The sequence below is a fragment of the Neoarius graeffei genome, chromosome 24 (assembly GCF_027579695.1).
Source record: "Neoarius graeffei isolate fNeoGra1 chromosome 24, fNeoGra1.pri, whole genome shotgun sequence".
Taxonomy (NCBI): domain Eukaryota; kingdom Metazoa; phylum Chordata; class Actinopteri; order Siluriformes; family Ariidae; genus Neoarius; species Neoarius graeffei.
This window is the reverse complement of record NC_083592.1, coordinates 55,301,749-55,321,239: the sequence shown is the minus strand read 5'-3', so window position 1 is coordinate 55,321,239 and position 19,491 is coordinate 55,301,749. Positions and strand designations below refer to the sequence as shown.

Here is a 19,491-nt window from a genome sequence, read left to right as displayed (position 1 = left end):
AGGTCCAGGCCTGGGGAGACCCCGCTCCAGAAGCAATCTCACCAATACGGATAAACCCAGGCCTGGACTCTAGGCATCATTATCAGTCTGGTGTGAGCACCAACCACAAACTGCAGGGGACCAATTTATCTATCATTATAGCCATAATTATAGTTATAGTGGGACTGGGCCTTAACTTTGATAGGCTGATGAGGTGTGATGGCTACAAATGACAGCATTATATCACTCAGACACGAGAGGGGGAAAAATAAAAATAAAAAATAAATAAAAGATATGCCAAGCTACAAAAGTCAGATGGCAAACCATGCTGTCACCAAAAATCAGCCTCAAGTCAACTTGAGAGTAGCATTAACCTGTTAGTTTAGGAAAATTTGTTAATTTTTTTCTTCTCTAAATTTATTTATTTATTTATTTATTTATTTATATATATATAACGGCTCGAAATTCGTGGTGGTCCGGTTGCCCGAGGCGACTTAATTTGTCATTTGGCAGGTAATTCCCGTCACTAGCCAGCCCGGCTGGCTAGTTGAAAATAAAATATATATATATGAAGCAAAGATTCAGACCAGAGGTGGAAAGTAACGAATTACATTTACTCACGTTACTGTAATTCAGTAGATTTTTGTGTCATTTGTAATTTAAGTAGTTTTTGCAATGGGTAATTTTACTTTTACTCAAGTACATTTTGAACCAAGTATTTTACTTCGCTACATTCGAAAATCGTCCGTTACTGGGTAAAAAAATTAAATGCGGGGGGGGGGGGGATTGGCCTGAACTAAAAGGAAACTGGCGCAGGCGCGCGCACGGAATATCCATATTAGCCTACATGTATCGTTGGATGATGGCTGGTGCCAAGGTAGCTGAGCAAGAGACGGAGGTGGTCATGGAGGAGGTTGAGGATTGCCAAAAAGAGAATTCCCATGGAACAGATGCGCCGGACAGCGAGGGAAATCCTTGGCCGTATCTCAGGTGGGGTTTACATTAGGCCGTATCAGCGGATCATCAGATTAACGTTTTTAAAACGATTAGTGTGCACACAGCAACACCAATACACGATTCGCGTGCACACAGCAACACCAATACACGGATACGCTCGGCTCCGCAGGCATCCTGCGCTCCAAATCACTCCGCCCTGAACAGCGAGTGCCCTCTGGAGGGTGCGCACTCCGGCCCTGCGCAGCTCATAGAGCGCGCGAGTGAAGTGCACAAGCCGTGATTCGGGACTGAGCCGCTGTGTGTGTGATCCCAGCGCATATCACTTACCACTTGCAAGTGGAAGGATGGCAAGCCTAAAGACAATCATAACTACACAATGGGCAGTATTTGCATCAGTATTTGCAGTATTTTCATACTTTTATACTCTTTAATGAAAGGTGATACAAGGCGGAAGTCCGCGCCGTTTTTCAGCAGTCGCGTCACATGACCAACGCCAGCGAATCAGGAAGGTGGATGTCACAGTGACGTTGTCCAATGACGACGCCAGCTAGAGCTCAGCACAGCGTATCCGCGTATTCTCAATGTTTACACAGCACCGGACCAGACACGATCTAGATTGAATACGTGGACCCTGGCGGATTCCTGTTTCCCGGCGTTTTAATGTAAATGGACAGTGCATCCGCGAAGAAAACGAGACAGATACGGTCTAATGTAAACTTGGCCTCAGCCAGTACTTTGCATTCAAACGCAAATGAGGTCATAACAATAATGCAATGCAAAAATGTGCCTGCCCTGCCGTACAGAGCCATCAGTCTACAAAACTTCCACATCAAATCTGCGGAAGCATGTGGTGGTAAGTAGATATGTGCATTTACCCGTGTATCCCAAACGTTATATTTATTGTTTGGTTAAAACCTTCCACTGTTGAGTAAAACGTGCCTTCATTATCAATTCTTTTGGCCGCCTAGCATCCATACTGATCACTAACTTTTCAAGTGAAGTAGCCTAAATGAAATGAATCACCTCACGTTTACAAATTTGTTTTATCAGAACGTTTTATCAGGGCTACCTTGCCTGCGTTTCAGACAGCATGGACCTTCTTAACTCCTTTCCAAAAAAAAAAAACCCTTTCCCTGAAACTCAACAACACAGGCCTTCCGGCCTCAGCTGCCTGTGAGCGCCTTTTCAGCTCGGCTGGTTTATTGTTTACCGCAAAGAGAGCACGGATTAGTGCAACACACTTTGAGAATCAGCTCCTACTGAAACTCAACAAGAGCTTTTCGGTTTAATGTTTTAGTATTCAGTGGGCAGAGTGGGCAGGGCACTTTATTTCATTTCTCTTATCAGCAGTCAGTGTGTTCATTTTTCAATTAAGACAATTGATATTTATGTTTGCTATAGAAAGAAAAAGAGCACACAGTTTGTTAATAAGGAATTGCTCAACATTTTCACTGTCTTGGATACTTTGTTTGATTTTGGTTTTCTTTTCTTTTTTTATTGTGGTGTTTGAGTTGGACCATACAATTCAGAATTTGGCACTTTGCTTAAAAATCTTTTATGGGGTGGTCTCAAAATAGTTTGCACATTACCTCTCGACAGGTTGGAAACATTATGCAGTTAATTTGTCAATTATATTTTCTATATAAGGAAGAGCACAGTGTTACTAAGGAACCGCTTAGCTGTCTTTAAATTGAGAGAGTCCTGGACACTGAGTTTGCTTGGTTTACGTTTCATGTGTGTCATTTAGTAAGTCTGCTTTAGTGACTTTAATGGAGCACTTGCATGTGACGTCACAGCCGATCCAGATTGTGACAGACGCCATCTTGTCGGTCAAACACCATATTCCGCCTTCTACTTCTAGTTCTACTTCTGCTTTTACTTCTACCTTTTCTTCTGGAAAACCCTACTATATACAATTCTACTACAACGGCTGCGGCTACAAGCTCTCCCTACCTGTGCACGTTTATGTTTTTTTGTGTGTATTTTTGCGTGTTGTTCGTCTGTACCGGACTTCAATATCCACTACAACCGTATGGACTTACTGGACATTGGTTTCCAGCAGAAAATGACGGTTTGTAGTGATTTCCATCGCATGCACAACATTCCGGACGAGACAGCGAGACCAGCAGGGTCTCCGTGGATTGTTAATGGAAGCAAAGCGAAGGAGGCGGCGTCGGGAGAGGAAGCAAAAGCGAGGCTACAGGCAGAGCCGGCCTGTTGACTAAGCTCAGAAAACAGCCACTCAAATCTCCACTGCCAAGCCTCCACCTCTCCAACGCCAGATCCATGTAAACAAGACGGACGATTTGGAATTACCTTATTCTATTCTATAATCGGCTGGTCAGTGCTATACTCAATACTTAAGTGACTTACCCATCCAATGAGGATTCTTGTTTACAAGATGCCACATCTGAGTCGCTGACAAATCCTGAATTTCTGTAAAGATGACTGTCCAGAGATTTATAAGCACGCAGTGCTTCACCACTGAACAGCGAGGGAAAGTTAATGAGGTAATTATACACGTCTGGGTATTCCACCTCTGGCAGTTCAAAATCCGGTCGTGAAAACTCCGTCCGGTAAGCCATAAGGGTCATAAATCTGTAGATCGTTTATTTTAGACATATATCTAGTTATCTGTTCATTAGAAAAATGAGCCGTGTAGTCCGTCGGTTGAAATTGATCCATTCTGTACACGAGTGCAGCAGTATTCAGCGGTGTTTTTGACCGACAAGATGGCGGTTGTGTACTTTCCGGTCACGTGACTGCAAGATCTCTATAGCTGGCGTTTATCAGTAAAGAAAAAAATGGATGATAGAATTTACAAGTTATGCCACTTGTACTTGAAAATGTTTTATGGGGTAATCCAAACAAAGCTTTATACATTATACTGCCTGAAAGGTTATTATGTGGACTAATAGTTCATTAAAAACAATTTGATTAATGACTTGTCCTTTCTTTTTTTACATGAAATAATTGAAAGTAACTAAGTAACTTTTACTCAAAGTACATTTTAAATTCAGTACTTTTTCATGGGTGCAAGTATAAAATTTTCAAAAACCTGAAAAGTCTGACAAAGTCAGACGTGCATGGCGCAGCCATGCAGGAGGGGTTACAAGGGGGAGGGGGGAAGCCCCCCTTAGGACTCGAAAAAAATTTAAATTACAAGTTAAAATGGTTGTCTCTCATGCAAACATTTATAATATTAATAGTTATATGATTTGCATATTCGCATCAAATGTTTAATACATTTCATCAATTCATCTGAAATAATATTTCAAGTACAAGGCTTGATATTTCAAAACATCCAGCAACTACTAATTTAAATGTTGAAACAGCCATTTTTAATATGCTTTTGCTGTGATGCCTTTTTTACAATATATACACAGCCTGAGTTAAAATAAGGGGCCACATGTCTTGATGTCCTCAGAAACTCCTGGATTTTAGCAAATAAGATTCAGCTTTTTCCATATACAAAAATATCTATATTTTATAATCCATTACTGACTACAAATGAGTTTTCAACCTAACGACCACATTAGAAAAGATGATAAAAAAAAGCTAAAACTTATTTCAAGACCTACCTTACTTTTATTTAATAATTGAAAGGTAATCAAATGTAAAAAAAAAAAACGTGTTTATAAAAGCAGATACTTGTGATGAATAATTTCAATTCTAGAAGAAAGCACATTGCATTTGCACATCATACAATAACAGATGACAATTTAAATCACCAATAAATGTTTTGAATTCACTTATTACTACATAGCACAAAAATTAGAAAAGTGATTCGTCTCATCAGCGTGACTTAAGTCCCTTCTTCCCGCTGGAGCCGTACTTGATAGTCTTTGAACAGCAGTCACAATACGCAAATCCCGGGACGTCCAGTTTTCTCAGCCATATTCCCCATTTGTCACCGTTTTTGTCACACTCGCTTAACCATTCCCATCTCCATTTATTTCTAGACGTCTTTTCTAATTCTTTCGTATTGGACCTTCCGATAAAAACTTCATTTTGACATATTTTGATCAGCAACCAGAGGCAAAGCACGTGGATCTGTCGCAAGGGAGGGAAGCGAAATAAGGCTTATTATAAAAGCTGAAGTTTCATTGGATGGCAGTTAACAGTGAGCCAATCAAAAGCACCGTTCTAACTTGCACCAAAAGAAACGGCGACTCATGGGAATAGCGGTGTTGATTTGGTCAAACAACGTGCTACGTGCGTGAAACATATCACACATGTATAACACCGTGAAACAACGGGCTAGTCAGGACCGCTCGTCGGTGAGCGGCGTATAAATTGAATGAGGTTTGTGGCGAAGACAAGATGAAAAGATTTGTCTCGTGCAGAGACTGTACCGCGGTAACCCGGTAATACGCCGAGAGTGAGACAGTGAGAGGGCCACCCCATACCCCCCCGAAAATCTCAACGGATTTACACGATTTGGAAAAATTACTTTTTCAGAACCGAAAAAAAATGGAGCTTCCGGCACATGCCGGAAAACTTGCACCCATGCTTTTTTACTTTTACTCGAGTAGATTTTTAGATGGGTACCGGTACTTTTACTTGAGAAGAAATTAAGTAAAGATATTTTCACTTAATTACAATTTTTCAGTACGTTTTCCACCTCTGATTCAGACACACCGTCAACTAAAGCTGCCACATATTAAGCGCGTGCCGTGCCTGTATTAATCGATGGGTTTATCGGCAGGACGGAAAATACTGAAGAATTCCGAATCATATCGTGTACGAGTCAGGCTGTCATTTTTTTCCACTACTGCGCATGCATATAACGCATCTCGTTGAATATCGCGGTAATCACGTTATCAAATTCAATAGACGTGGCCACATTATCGCCCATTTAAACACGTGTTTTTGTTGTTGTTTACATCTACATCTGCCAAAGCTCCGTTGCGATGTGGAATTTTCTGAAAGGTGTACAGAAACTGCCAGAGACAGGGACAAAGCGACCTTGGTCTGAAGAGGAGAAAAAGGCCGCCGATAAAGCGTACGAGAAGGAGAAACGACAAAGGACTTATAAGCAAACGTGGGAGCAGGGTAGGCCTTGGCTGAGATACGATTTTTATGGAATAATTAATTTTTTTCAAGTTGATTCCTAGTCAATATGAAGCTCCTAATGCTTTCTCTCTCATAAATGGTTAAATACAGAAAGCATGTTGGACATATTTTGGGTGCTATAGTCATGATAGTCAGTATATTTGTTTTCAATACTCATACACCAAGTTGCTAAGTTTTCCAATATATTATTATTTGTTGATATTATATTATGGTGCTCTGTGTTGTCCTCATTTATGCATTTAACAACAGTATCAAAATACTCGGGTCTTGAAATAAATGCACATTAGTCATGAACAATGGTAACTACTCTCTTTTGTGTTATTTTTGACAGAAGTAAAATTCATACATGAACAAATTTTGGCAAGTTGATTTCCTGTTTGGCGAGTCACTTTGGAAGGGAACTAGTCTGGCTGGCTGGCGAAAAAATATATGAATCTCTAGGCCTGTGTATGCGTATATAGATCCTTTTTTGTATACTTAGTACTTTTGCACTACTCCTTCACTGCCTTATTTTTTTCTCTTTATACATTTTGCTGCTGTAACAATGTCAATTTCCCCTTGTGGGATCATAAAAACTATTTATATAAATATGAATATTCACCGAATACATTTATTCACTGAATATACCCTATATATTCAAAATAAATGTTTTTCTTGAAAACTATGAAAGAATTTTAAATTTGATTCCCAGTAGCATTAAATGTTTTTTAAATGCAATTTAAGGCATTAATTTTCGCAAAATCCATTTAATGACTTGATGCTTTTTCATGCCCCGTGGAAACCCGGTTATAGGTACTTTCGGACAAAAACAGTTCTTGGGACTTATTGAGAGGAACCACTCACTGGGAAGCTCTCCTGAGAACACTACAGATCTTCAAGGGCTTTTTTCTGTTTGCATTCGCACCGCCAATAGACCCCTTTCACTGACGTCACCCGAAACCGGAAGTAAACAGACCCTGCGCCATTTTGGAAGACCAACAAACTCGTGATTAGGGGGAAATAACGGCAGCGGTATGTGAACCCACGAGAATAAAGTGGAGTGGCAAACGACTTAAACAAATCTGAGCTGTTTTATTTATGATTTATTGGCCCAACGGTAGACTTGAAAGAAACCTGTGTGAGACTTGGCAAAAAAACTGTGGATATAATGGATAAGTCTGTGCATGATCTGCCGACACTTTGAGGTAAGCAAACGCAAGAAATTCAGATTTAAAACATGCTAAATTGGCCCCAAGTTGATAACTGTATGAGGAGCAAGCCTCCCAGACTTCTACAATTTAATAATAATAATAATAATAATAATAATATAGGATGGTTTGGGGCTTGCTCGCTGCTGCCAGGTTGGTTGTTGAGTAGCCTGACTGTTTTTTTTCCTTGCGTGTGGCATCATTGTTGACGCGAGGTTGTTTTTTGAACATGCCAATGCGGACACGATTTCCCCTGATGAGTTATGACTTCAGACGCGATGCGTGTGTGGAGGTGTGAAGTCCGCGTGATATGTGCGTAAGATAGGCTTCTCATGTGTTTGGAGATCCGCGCTCCGAGACAAGCGCAAGCGCCCCCCCCCCAAGGGAAAAAAAGGGACCTGAAAATATCGGCATAGTTCGAACACTGAGTGTAGGCACTGGGTGTAAACAACAAATAGTTTACAATGTCTGGGTAGCAAACAGATGGCAGAATTGGTATCAGGTCCTCCTTATGTTTCCATTCTCCCTTGCCGCGAGTCTTATCATATGGGTCAAACCCATCAATCACAGCCAGTTTCTCCACATACCGTGCCCTTTCTGCAGCTGGTAATGTACTCACATAACCAGAATTATCAGCCATCGTGTCACTTTACTCTCGCTCGTACTTTGTTTTATATTGTGAGTGCATGTACTTGGTCTTCCAATATGGCGCCTAACAAAATCTCACGGCGCGGTGACGTCATGTGAAAGGGGCCTATAGGAACACTGAAGTGATGTAAGCTGGCTTGCTAGCGTGATGCTAGCAGGAAATGCTCGCAAAATTTTTATATTCCATTTAAATGCATCGACTTTATCATATATACACTTAATATAGACTGGACTTCTCTGTAGGCCCATTTGTCTATTTTTTTTATGCTAACGTTATGAGTTGCTGTTTACACGGATTTTTAAAAATGGTGGTTGCCAGTGCTGCATTGGCTCATGTTTGACCAAGCCCCTGTGCCCGACCAAGTCCCCATGCCCTTGCGTCCCGAACAAAGTCCCCGTACACTAATGTCTGGACCAAATCCCTGTACCCTTACATCACTTCCGGTTTCTCTGGCACCGAGAGAGCAACTATCCTGAAGTAGGAGCTTTAAAAAAAAAAAAATCCCTCAAAATGGCGTTCTAAGAACTATGAATTAGTTCCTCTGGTCCAAAAGCACCTTATGGCAGGTGATTCCTACTAGAATATGCACTTGTACGTTTATAACACTTATCATGAAGGGCTTTATTTATACAAACCCAGGCAGTGTTGTCTTTCAGGTAGCAGCCTTTGTACTCGATGGTGTTTGGGTGTCTCAGCTGTTCCAGAAACTTGACCTCCTTAATGATGTCCTGCCACTTCTACACACACACACACACACACACACACACACACACACACACACACACGGTTGAATTACTAGAGATTCACTGAGCTCTTTTAACCATCCAATTTAAATACTGTTTTGGTTCACACCTCTGTGGTCTGTTTGCCATTATATGACATCTTCTTAATGGCCACCACCTCGCTGGTGTAGGAGTTTCGGGCCTGGAGGAGAAAAATAAAACAACAAACAGAAAGGAAAAATTTTGTTAGTTATGGGTCCGTAAACCATTTGTGTTTTTTGGCACATTGCCTTTGCAAATTTTCAGACATGAACGCAACACATCAACCTGGTGCGATGGCCGTAAAGCATCACGTGACCCTGCGTCCTTCTCAAGATAAACAAACTAGCATCATGTTGTAAATTTTATACTTGTCTACTACTCTAGACTGTTATTAAGTACAAACACTAACAGGTTTCCGATTACAGTGAGTGCTCGGATTTTAAAAACCTCGTCACCTTCAAACCTACCAAATGGTCCATTTTGCGTTGTGAATTTTCCAGAGTTTTTGATTAGAGATGCAGCTCATGACAATCATAAGAGCACAAAGCTTTAAGCCCATCTCCGTGTTCAACAATGTGCACGAAAGCACTGAACGTTTTGCAGTTCGATTTGGAAACCTGGTGCACAGGGATATTTTGGCTCTGACTTGATGTTTCGTGGACGTCATCACGTTGGGTAATCTGTGGTTGTTTGAAGAGAGCAACTGGACTTGCTTGAAGATTCTTGAAAATGTTTCACCTCTCATCCTAAAGGCTTCCTCAGTTCTGTCTGACTAAGGTGGGGTTTACATTAGACCGTATCAGCAGATCATCAGATTAACGTTTTTAAAAACGATTAGCGTGCACACAGCAATGCCAATACACGATTCGCGTGCACACAGCAACGCCAATACACGGATATGCTAATCACATGACTAATTCGGCACGCAAGTTGAGAAATGTGTCAGTGCGGCTCATCGCTTCCTCCTCAGCAGCTGCGCTCCAAATCACTCCGCCCTGAACAGCGAGTGCCCTCTGGAGGGTGCGCACTCCGGCCCTGCGCAGCTCACAGAGCGCGCGAGTGAAGCGCACGAGCAGTGATTCGGGACTGAGCCGCTGTGCGCAAGTCACTTACCACTTGCAAGTGGAAGGATGGCAAGCCTAAAGACAATCATAACTACACAATGGGCAGTATTCGCATCAGTATTTGCAGTATTTTCATACTTTTATACTCTTTAATGAAAGGTGATACAAGGCGGAAGTCCGCGCCGTTTTTCAGCAGTCGCGTCACATGACCAACACCAGCGAATCAGGAAGGTGGATGTCACAGTGACGTTGTCCAATGACGACGCCAGCTAGAGCTCAGCACAGCGTATCCGCGTATTCTCAATGTTTACACAGCACCGGACCAGACACGATCTGAATTGAATACGTGGACCCTGGCGGATTCCCGTTTCCCGGCGTTTCTAAGCGTTTTAATGTAAACGGACAGTGCATCCGCGAAGAAAACGAGACAGATACAGTCTAATGTAAACTTGGCCTAATAGGGAGTATCCAGTATTTATCCTCTCATGGATCATCATAGAATCCGAATCAGAATGCTGATGGCTGCATTGTCGGTGGCTGATAAAAGATGTCTTAGACACCCACCTCTGTTCAATGATGGTTGTTCCAGGTTGACAAAAATGAACGATCCTCTCTGGCTAAGATGTCTGCCAGTTTTCTGGAAGTCCCCTCATAGGGATTTCATCCCGAAGTGCGTAGAAACATATCTGTGACGAATCTCAGTCATCCAGGTACATAGTAATCTGTGGTTGGTTGAAGAGAGCAACTGGACTTGCTTGAAGATTCTTGAAAACGCAACTCCCTATTAGTCAGACAGAACTGAGGAAGCCTTTAGGATGAGAGGCGAAACGTTTTCAAGAATCTTCAAGCAAGTCCAGTTGCTCTCTTCAACCAACAACAGATTACTATGTACCTGGATGACTGAGATTCGTCACAGATATCACATTGGGTGGTGGTGCCAGATGGACTGGTTTGAATATTTCAGAAACTGCTGATCTCCTGGGGTTTTCATACACAAGAGTCTCTGAAGTTTATACAGAATGATGCGAAAAATAAAAAAACAATGAGTTGCGTGACGGACAGTTCTGTGGGTGGAAACAAACACCTTGTTGAGAAGTCAGAGGAAAGTAGCCAGATTCAAGGTGGTTCAAGCTTTTTTTTTTTTGGCCAGGAAAGATATCATGACTCATATAATCACTCTTTACAACCGTGGTGAGCAGAAAAGCATCTCAGCATGCAACAGAAAACAGAACAACACATTGGGTTCCACTCCTGCAGCCAAGAACGAGTTCCTATTAAAGTGGCCGGGGAGTGTAAATAAGATGCATATGTTGTGCGCGCGTGCGGGCGTGTGATAACACGTCACTCATTTTGCTGCTACGTTACACAAAGTCATGCGTCAAGTAAAAACCTGCCTGAATTCCTTCCTGTCTTTTTTTATTATTATTATAAACGGCACCATTACTTTTGTTTTCATGGAATGGCTCGTCTTATTTGTTTTAGTTTATGGATACGACTTTCACATTATTAATATGAAAGGATGAGTTTCTAAATTGGTGTGTAATAACTGAAATAAATAAATTTAAACGTGATGATCCATAAACAACATGGCAGTAAATCTCCTACGGAAATTCACACAAACTCAGGAGGATGTGAACATTTTCCTCCCCAAACTAACCATTTCAACAAAAATAAATAAATAAAAAGTTGAATTATATTTACTTCAATTCTTGGATTTTTTTTTTTTTGAGAGAAAAAAAAAAAAAAAAAAAAACCCACACCACTTCTTGTGTAAAACAATTTACAAAGATTTTTTCGTATCCAGTATCAGTGACAAAAAATAAATAAATAAAAACAACAAAAATCCAAGAACTCAAGTAAGTAAATATAATTTCAACCTTTTTTTTTTTTGGTCGGGGGCGAATACTCACGAAGTAAACGGCGCCGAAGCTCCCATGGCCGATCTCGTGGAGGTCGCAGAACACCTCCTCCGGGTCATCTTTGAAGAAGAGGCTGGCAAACTCGGGGTCTTTCAGTGCTCCTTTCCGCGTGGACGATGGCATGGTGGGTTAGCCTGAACGTCTGGAGACCACCCGCTGCTCACACACACCCGCCGGCCACGGCATTTACCTGCTCTACCTACACACACACAAAAAAAAAAAAAAAAACCTTGGATAAGCATGATTACAACATTCAGAAGCGATCCACATGACAAATTAATCTTGACAGACGTTAAAACTCGAGTGCTTCATCCCAATCACGTTACTCTAATTTCCAATAATTTTTTCATTACGTAAGCAGGTTCTGAATGCAATAAAATGCACTGCTGCTCACTTAAGTCAGAACTTTTTCCACATGTACAGTTTAATTTTTTTTGAAAGAACATTTCCATTTGTACTTGCATTTCTATTCTTAAATTTTTCTCTTCATTTTACTTCCTGTTATTAAAGTTGGTTCTCCTTTTTTTTTTTATTAGTAGCATGTATCTATATTTTCTTTCTAAATTTAATTATTTTCATCATCAGTTTTTTGTTTTGTCATGAGGAACTGATAATTTCCTGTGAAAATCACAAAAATACTTCTTAAAACTGGAATAGTAGAGTTAAATAAAAACAGTAAGACTGCAGAACCTGTCAATGTCATCGGAAATGAAATATTTATTTACAGAAACCTTTCAGTGAGAGAGACCGATCTGTCAGCTGCGTTAACTTCACAGCTCTACTGCAAAACTCTCCAGGAACGGAGTACATTTGGAGTGAGAGAAAAATTGTGTACATGTTTGATAATACAATTATAAAAAGTAACTTATTTATCTATCAGCTTACAGATTACCGACTTGGCTAATAATCAAATACAAATCATTTGTAACAGGGCTGGGAAAAAAAAGGATTAAAAAAAATACACCATTTCAAGATTCTCAAAGGCATTTTGATGCAATTATTTTTGTAAGAAACTTCCAGCAAAATCTTAAGAAAAACAAATTAAAAAAAAACATTAAAGAAAAAAATTCTATAAAAATAAAATTACACTTAAGATTAAGTACAAAATTTTAACAAATTAAAAAAAACCAAAACTGTCAGTTTGTAATAAATTATTTTAGATTGAAAAATTTGTGAAAAGCTACACAATATCTCAGAAAAGTGGACTGAGACAATTTATCATATCAATATTATCGTCCAGCCCAGTGATAAACCTGTTGGATTGAAAACTCTAGATTAACTGGAATTTCCAGCACAAGTCCTAACAATGGCATGTGTGCGCACACGACTGAACAGTGCTGATGGGGAAATTCCACGAAAGTATCCAGACAACAAGTTCCTTCCTACATGATCATTCAAAAAAAAAAAAAAAAAAAAACCACCCCTCACACACATTTCACTATCCTTGTGAGGACCTTCCATTGACAATTATAGATGACTTGCAACCATGTGATCAAAATGTGCTTCATGAGCGTCCGCCATGATGGTGGATAAACAAAAGCAACTCGGACAGCAGCCGCTGAAAGCGTGTCTGTAAATACTGAATTTTCTCAGTATTACTACGATTTGAACGCTCGAGCAAAGATTCAATACAAAGAAGATAGATGTGTGTGGGTTTTGACCCATGTTATTTCAAAAAGTCAGACTTTTCTGAAGAGAAGACGCTTCTACTGACCATCGAGTACCCAGATGTCGCGCTCTATCTGGTTCGGCTGCCGAAGAATGAAGTTCAACTTTGGACGAAACATAGCCCGTGTTCTGAGTGGGCGCCCAGTCTGGATTGTTTCTATAGTATAATTTTGCTGGCGCTCCTAGAAGCGAAACGGTAATGCACGTGTTAAAATTGTAACAACGATCGACTGAACCACGACAAGAGAACGCTCATTTTATAGCAAAATTCTAGCAACGAAATAAAATTCTTCCATATTATCATCGAGAAAGCTTTTGAATCTCGCCGGAGATAAAACGATCACTGCAAACACGAGCTGTTTTGGTTTGAGTCTCTGTTAGATCAGCCCTGACGATGTTCTTCAGCCGTGCTCGTCTCCTCGCCGTACTAAGCCTCAGTTTCCTCGCCCTCTTTCCGAATCACGGACGGAATTCTAAAAAAATATCGGAACGTGCCACGGTCACGAGTCCTGTTGTGACCACGACCAAAGATATGGCAGAGCTAAAAGAACGCTTAAAGCAGCAGAAACAAACAAAGAGTTGCGCACACGTGACTATGTTTTGTATGGAATGTTGCTTGACCCCACGTTTGTATCTCCACCAATTTGGCCGACATCCGGGTTTCTATTTTCCTTTGATGTCACTTGCAAGCCAAGGATTATTGCAGTTAATTAATGCTGCGCCTGCACCTGAACCTAACCTCAGTAATGAAAGAAATAATTTGGCACTTTTCTCCTTTAAACAAAACCAAATAACACCAAAAAGCAGCAATTTCCTTGCGGGGACCATCCAACTGTCCCCACAAGGTCGAAATTGCCAGATTTCACTATCCTTGTGGGGACATTTGGTCCTCGGTAGTATATAAACACTATTCTAAGCCAAGTCACTGATCTATAGTCCTCATTATGCAGTAGAAGAGAGTGTGTGTGTGTGTGTGTGTGTGTGTGTGTGTGTGTGTGTGTGTGTGTGCGCATGCGGGGGGGGGGGGGGGGGGGCAGCGCATGCGATGCGGATTGTGACTGTATATCAGATAAAAACGTGATATTTATCTATGGTGTGAATCAAGTGTTCACCTGCTTATATTACTACCCATGACACACACACGCACGTATTCTGTAGATTATAAGCAGAATTATGAGAGGAATGATACGGTGTCAGAATATTTCCACATATTAAATAATTTGTTTTCAGAAATCAGACGTTTCATCTTTGAGCATTACTTTACTAATTTAAATGTCTGTTTGTTATAGATTGTGTTTTGTGTTTGCCTCATGTTCATTTCTATTCCATCAGATCAGTTTTTAATCTCAGCTACTCAGACACATCAATAAGGCGGAATGTAATATCAGTGGACTCCTCTCCTGGAGACAGCGAGCAAAAAATACACACTTCTGGCAAACTAACCCCCGTCGTTTAGTCACGGCCGCGTCCGATTGGTCGGTGAGACGCATTAAAAGACGAGACGAGACGGAGCAGTGTCTTGCTGTTGCATCATATCTGTCTCTGCTGGATTTCCCTCTGTCTCTGCTTCGGTTACCGCCGTTTCTCTCACTTCAAACATTGACTGGGACGATGTAAGAGGTTTGCTGAAACCTCACTGGCTCAGGCGTATGGAGCGAAGGCCAATCAGGAGCGAGGGACAGATGGAGGAAACGGGGCATGAAGCAGGAGGGATGAGTGGGGTTTATCACAGAGGTCACATGACACACTTAAGAGGAGACGCAGGAATGATGCAACAGCACACCAACAGGTTGGGGGGGGGGGAGGGAGGGAGAGAGAGAGAGCACGCACAACAGAGCATGAGACAGGGATGGAGAAGAGAGGGGGAGGAAGGGAAGGAGAGAGAGACAACGAGAGAGAGAAAGATTGAAAAAAAAAGGAGCATAGAGATTTAAGTTGGTTAATGTGAAAGTTCTGGGAGTCTCTTAAAAGTATTTACTGGTATCAGTGTGTGAGAGAGATATTAGCCCCATTTCGCTCTTCTTTCTCACTTTCAATTCACAGTAGAAAAGCTGCTAACATTACTCATTCGTGTGTGTGTGTGTGTGTGTGTGTGTGTGTGTGTGTGTGTGTGTTGAATAAAACATGCATGTAACACAGGCCAGTGCTGACGTCTACTGTGCTGCTAAGTCAGTTGCACTCTATTCAGGAAATAGAAATACAGAACAGTAAAACACTTAAAATAAATAATAGTAATACAAAATCAAAACTGAAGAATAAATGAAAAGAATAAAATTAATACAAATAAAAGAAAGACGAGTGCGGAATATTGAATACAACAGCAACCAAAAAAAACCCAAGACATGAAAAAAAATATATCTAAAAATAAATAAACTATAAAAATGTATTACAATATAAACAAGACATCTTTTTCAAGACAACCCCCTGCCCCACCATACACACACACACACAGATGAATGAGTAACACTAGCAGCTTTTCTCGTGTGAATTGAAAAACGCGTGAGAAAGAGCGAAATGGGGCCAATATCACATCTCTCTCTCACACACACACCTTGTGCTCAAAATGGAGAATATTTTCCTGTAAGGACTATTACTGCCCGTTACAACAGCTCCGAAACCACTGTGCAAGTGTGTGTGTGTGTGTGTGTGTGTGTGTGTGTGTGTGTGTGTGTGTGTGCGCGCGCGCGCTATATATATATATATATATAAAATATATACAGTGCAATGCAATAATGAGTACACCCCCCCGAAAAACGACATTTTTCACAGTATTAAAATGAACACAAACAATATGTCCCAAACAGTTCCTTGATGATGTTTATTGCACTATGTTCTTACATTATAACTCAAGCAGAAAGGTGAAAAGATGCCTTAACCCTTTGGTGACTGACCCCTTGAAAATGGTTCCTCCAGGAACGATGACGTTTCAGTTGTCAAGACAACGGAAAAACTAAAATACAAAAACAGAAAGATACGTCACAATGCTCTTGTGCACAAAACAAAATGCTCTTGTATTTGTATTTGTATTTTAGTTTTTCCATTGTCTTGACAACTGAAATGTCATGGTTCCTGGAGGAACCATTTTCAAGGGGTCAGTCACCAAAGGGTTAAATTACATATTTTTCTGTTTCCGTGAAAGTGGGGTGGAGCAAAAGTGAGTACACCCCACAACAAACTCAATTACATCCAGTACATTTAGTACTTTGTATGGCCTCCATTATTTGCAATGACAGCCCCAAATCTCCTTGGCATGGAGTGCACAAGTTGACAACATTTGGCTACATCAATCTTTTTCCATTCTTCAAGGACGACATCTTTCAGAGCCTGGATGTTGGATGGAGAGTGATGCTCAACCTGCCTCTTCAGTATTCCCCAAAGATGCTCTATAGGGTTCAGATCAGGTGACATACTTGGCCATGGAATCACTCTCACCCTGTTCCTCTTCAGAAAGTCAGCAGTGGCCTTAGATGTGTGTTTTGGGTCATTGTCATGTTGAAAAATGGCACGACGACCAACGGCCCGAAGTGATGGAAGCATCTTAGCTTTCAGTATAGAGCAGTACATTTGAGAATTCACGATGCCATCAATGTAATGCAGTTCTCCGACACCCGCAGCACTCATGCAACCCCACATAAGAACACTACCCCCTCCATGTTTCACTGTGGGCACCATGCATTTTTCCTTGTACTCCTCACCCTTGCGACGCCAGACTGTTTTGAAGCCATCAGTTCCAAAAAGATTGATTTTGGTCTCATCACTCCAGAGTATAGAGTCCCAGTAGCCTTCATCCTTTTCAGCATGTGCCCTGGCGAACTCTAGACAGGCTTTTTTGTGACTGGGCTTTAGGAGAGGCTTCCTTCGGGGACGACACCCATGCATGCCATTCCGCTGCACTGTACGGCATATTGTGTCACGTGACACATTCACTCCAATTTCAGTCTCTACTTCCTTAGATACCTGTTGTGCACTTGCATGCCGATTTTCCTCAACTTTTCTCATTACAAGCCGCTCCTGCCTGGGTGTTAATTTTCTTGGCCGGCCTGTACGTCTCTGTACTTTGGCTGCAGTTCCATCTGTCTTGAATTTTTGGATCACTTTTGCAACCGTGTTCTTACTGATAAGTAAGGCTTTACCGATCTTCTTGTAGCCCTCACCTCTCTTGTGTAAAGCAATAATCCGCTTTCTCAGATCCAGAGACATTTCCTGGCCATGAGGTGCCATTGCTGACAGCAGGAAATGGGAAAAAGGGTGGTTTGCTTTAGGTAACAGCCTTTTGTAGCCAACTGCGTAATTAACACCTGTGTAATGACTAATTAGACTCACCTGTGGTTAATTGTTTGTTCAGGTCCACATTGGTAGCCTAAAAAGTTGCTTTACTCAGAGCCCTTCAGCGGGGTGTACTCATTTCTGCACCACACAAATTTCACTAAAACTGAAATAAAAATCACTTAAGTTATATTATTAGCCTTTGTTTTGAGTTCAAAAGCTCAACAGAACCTGTGTTTAACTTAGTCTGGGAACATTTTGGAAATATCTTTGTGTTCCTTGTCATATTGTGTGAAATGTTACTTTTCAAAGAGGGTGTACTCATTATTGCATTGCACTGTATATTACACACACACACAAAGTGCAATACGTGAAGGTAAGTGATGAATATTTCACTGCAGTCTCTCAGGCAGGAAAGAAGCTTTGATATGAGACCAGGCTATAGCATCATCGTCCTCTTTAATCAGCACACACACAAAATAAATAAATGATGACTGCAGAATTTGCAAGTACGATAGAGAAATATTCTCTCCCTCTCTCACATACACACCTCCTAAATGTATCTTTAAATAATCTGATAATTTCTGACTGATCAGTGCTCGTGATAAATAAACCCCGTGTTTATGATCTGTACAGTTTTCCAGATGATGGAGTGTCCTGTCAGTACAAGTGCTGCTCGTTATTCACACTTTAGCACCGGAGACTGAGAGCAGACGAACCGCAAGTGTTTATAAACCTTACCGCAATTAAAGTTTAGCAGGGAGGGGTTTTTTTTTTTAAAACAAACAAAAAACAAACATACAAACTTCCTCCAGTTTCATCGTGACCACAATCCAGCTTCTATCTAAAACAGCGATCACACTGTGTGTGACATCAGAGCCAAGATTAACACAGGCTTCATTTCCTGTCAAAAACAAATCACATGCAGCATGATCATCAGTTTGAACCTTTTTTTTTTTAAATGAATGTTTCACTCATCCCCAATTTACACAGATATTCCATAATACCGGAGTAAAGACAACACCGCCTCAATGTTCCGGCTTTAAATGATTCACACTGAATCAAATGAAGCCAGTGTGTGACCTTTTTAAAAAAAAAATAAATAAAGGGAGCCCTGCGAGCCGGAGTTCCACAACCAGAGGCGTGACGCTTCACAAAGGAGCCTCGGCGTTTAAAGTTAGGGCAACATATCTATGCGTTGGAAATCCGAATACCCCGATCATCCTGGCACGGCTTTAAACACAACGGAGGGTGAACTGAGGGTCGAGGTGCTTTTGTTTGCAGTCACATTTACACCCCTCACGTTTAAACACATGCAGAGTTACTGAGCATCACATGAACATGTGATCACTTCTGTTAAATTATTAACGGGGGGGGGGGGGGGGGGGGGGGGGCACCATCACAGAAAACTGCACTCGCAAGCACACACACACGGGGGTGGGGGGTGGAGTAAGAAGTAGGAGAGGAGTGGAGAGACATGTTTGTGGAGCAAAAGTATGTTGGAGGAGAAAGTGAAGAGAGAGGCAGAAAGGCGCACAGATCTTAAACAATGTAGATGTTTGAATTTGCTCTGGTTTCAAAAAGAAAAACCAGAAATGTCAAAAACATCACACCCCTGTCCCGCCGTGCCAGCTGTTCCTTTTACACAGATGTTGATTCCGGTTCTGTTACTACCAACTGTGCTGGCTGAGAGACGGAACACAGAGCGCCGTTACAGATTCAGACATTTTATACAGAACACGAGGCAGAAGATTCCTGCCTTGGACAGACAGAGAGAGATGAAAAGAGAGACACAAAGAATGCGACAGAGAGAGAGAGACAGACAGACAGACAAGGACAGAGAAATAGAGTGAGAGATGAAGACAGTTAGAGATGGAGAGAGACAGAAAAACAAAGATGAAGACAAAGAGAGAGATGGAGAGAGACAGACAAAGATGAGAGAGAGAGATAGAAAGAGAGACA

General features: G+C 41.2%; 1 protein-coding gene across 1 annotated transcript in view; it reads right to left on the bottom strand.

Moving 5' to 3' along the window:
* The window catches only part of taok3a (TAO kinase 3a), a 59,610-nt gene extending 47,811 nt beyond the window's left edge, over positions 1 to 11,799 (bottom strand). The window contains exons 1-3 of the mRNA XM_060907488.1: positions 11,587 to 11,799; positions 8,701 to 8,772; positions 8,484 to 8,585 (exon numbers count right to left, since the gene is read on the bottom strand). Of these exons, the coding sequence (XP_060763471.1) occupies positions 8,484 to 8,585; positions 8,701 to 8,772; positions 11,587 to 11,718 (306 nt within the window). The 5' untranslated portion in view covers positions 11,719 to 11,799. The remainder of the gene's footprint in view (positions 1 to 8,483; positions 8,586 to 8,700; positions 8,773 to 11,586) is intronic.
* Between the last annotated feature and the right edge of the window lie 7,692 nt (positions 11,800 to 19,491).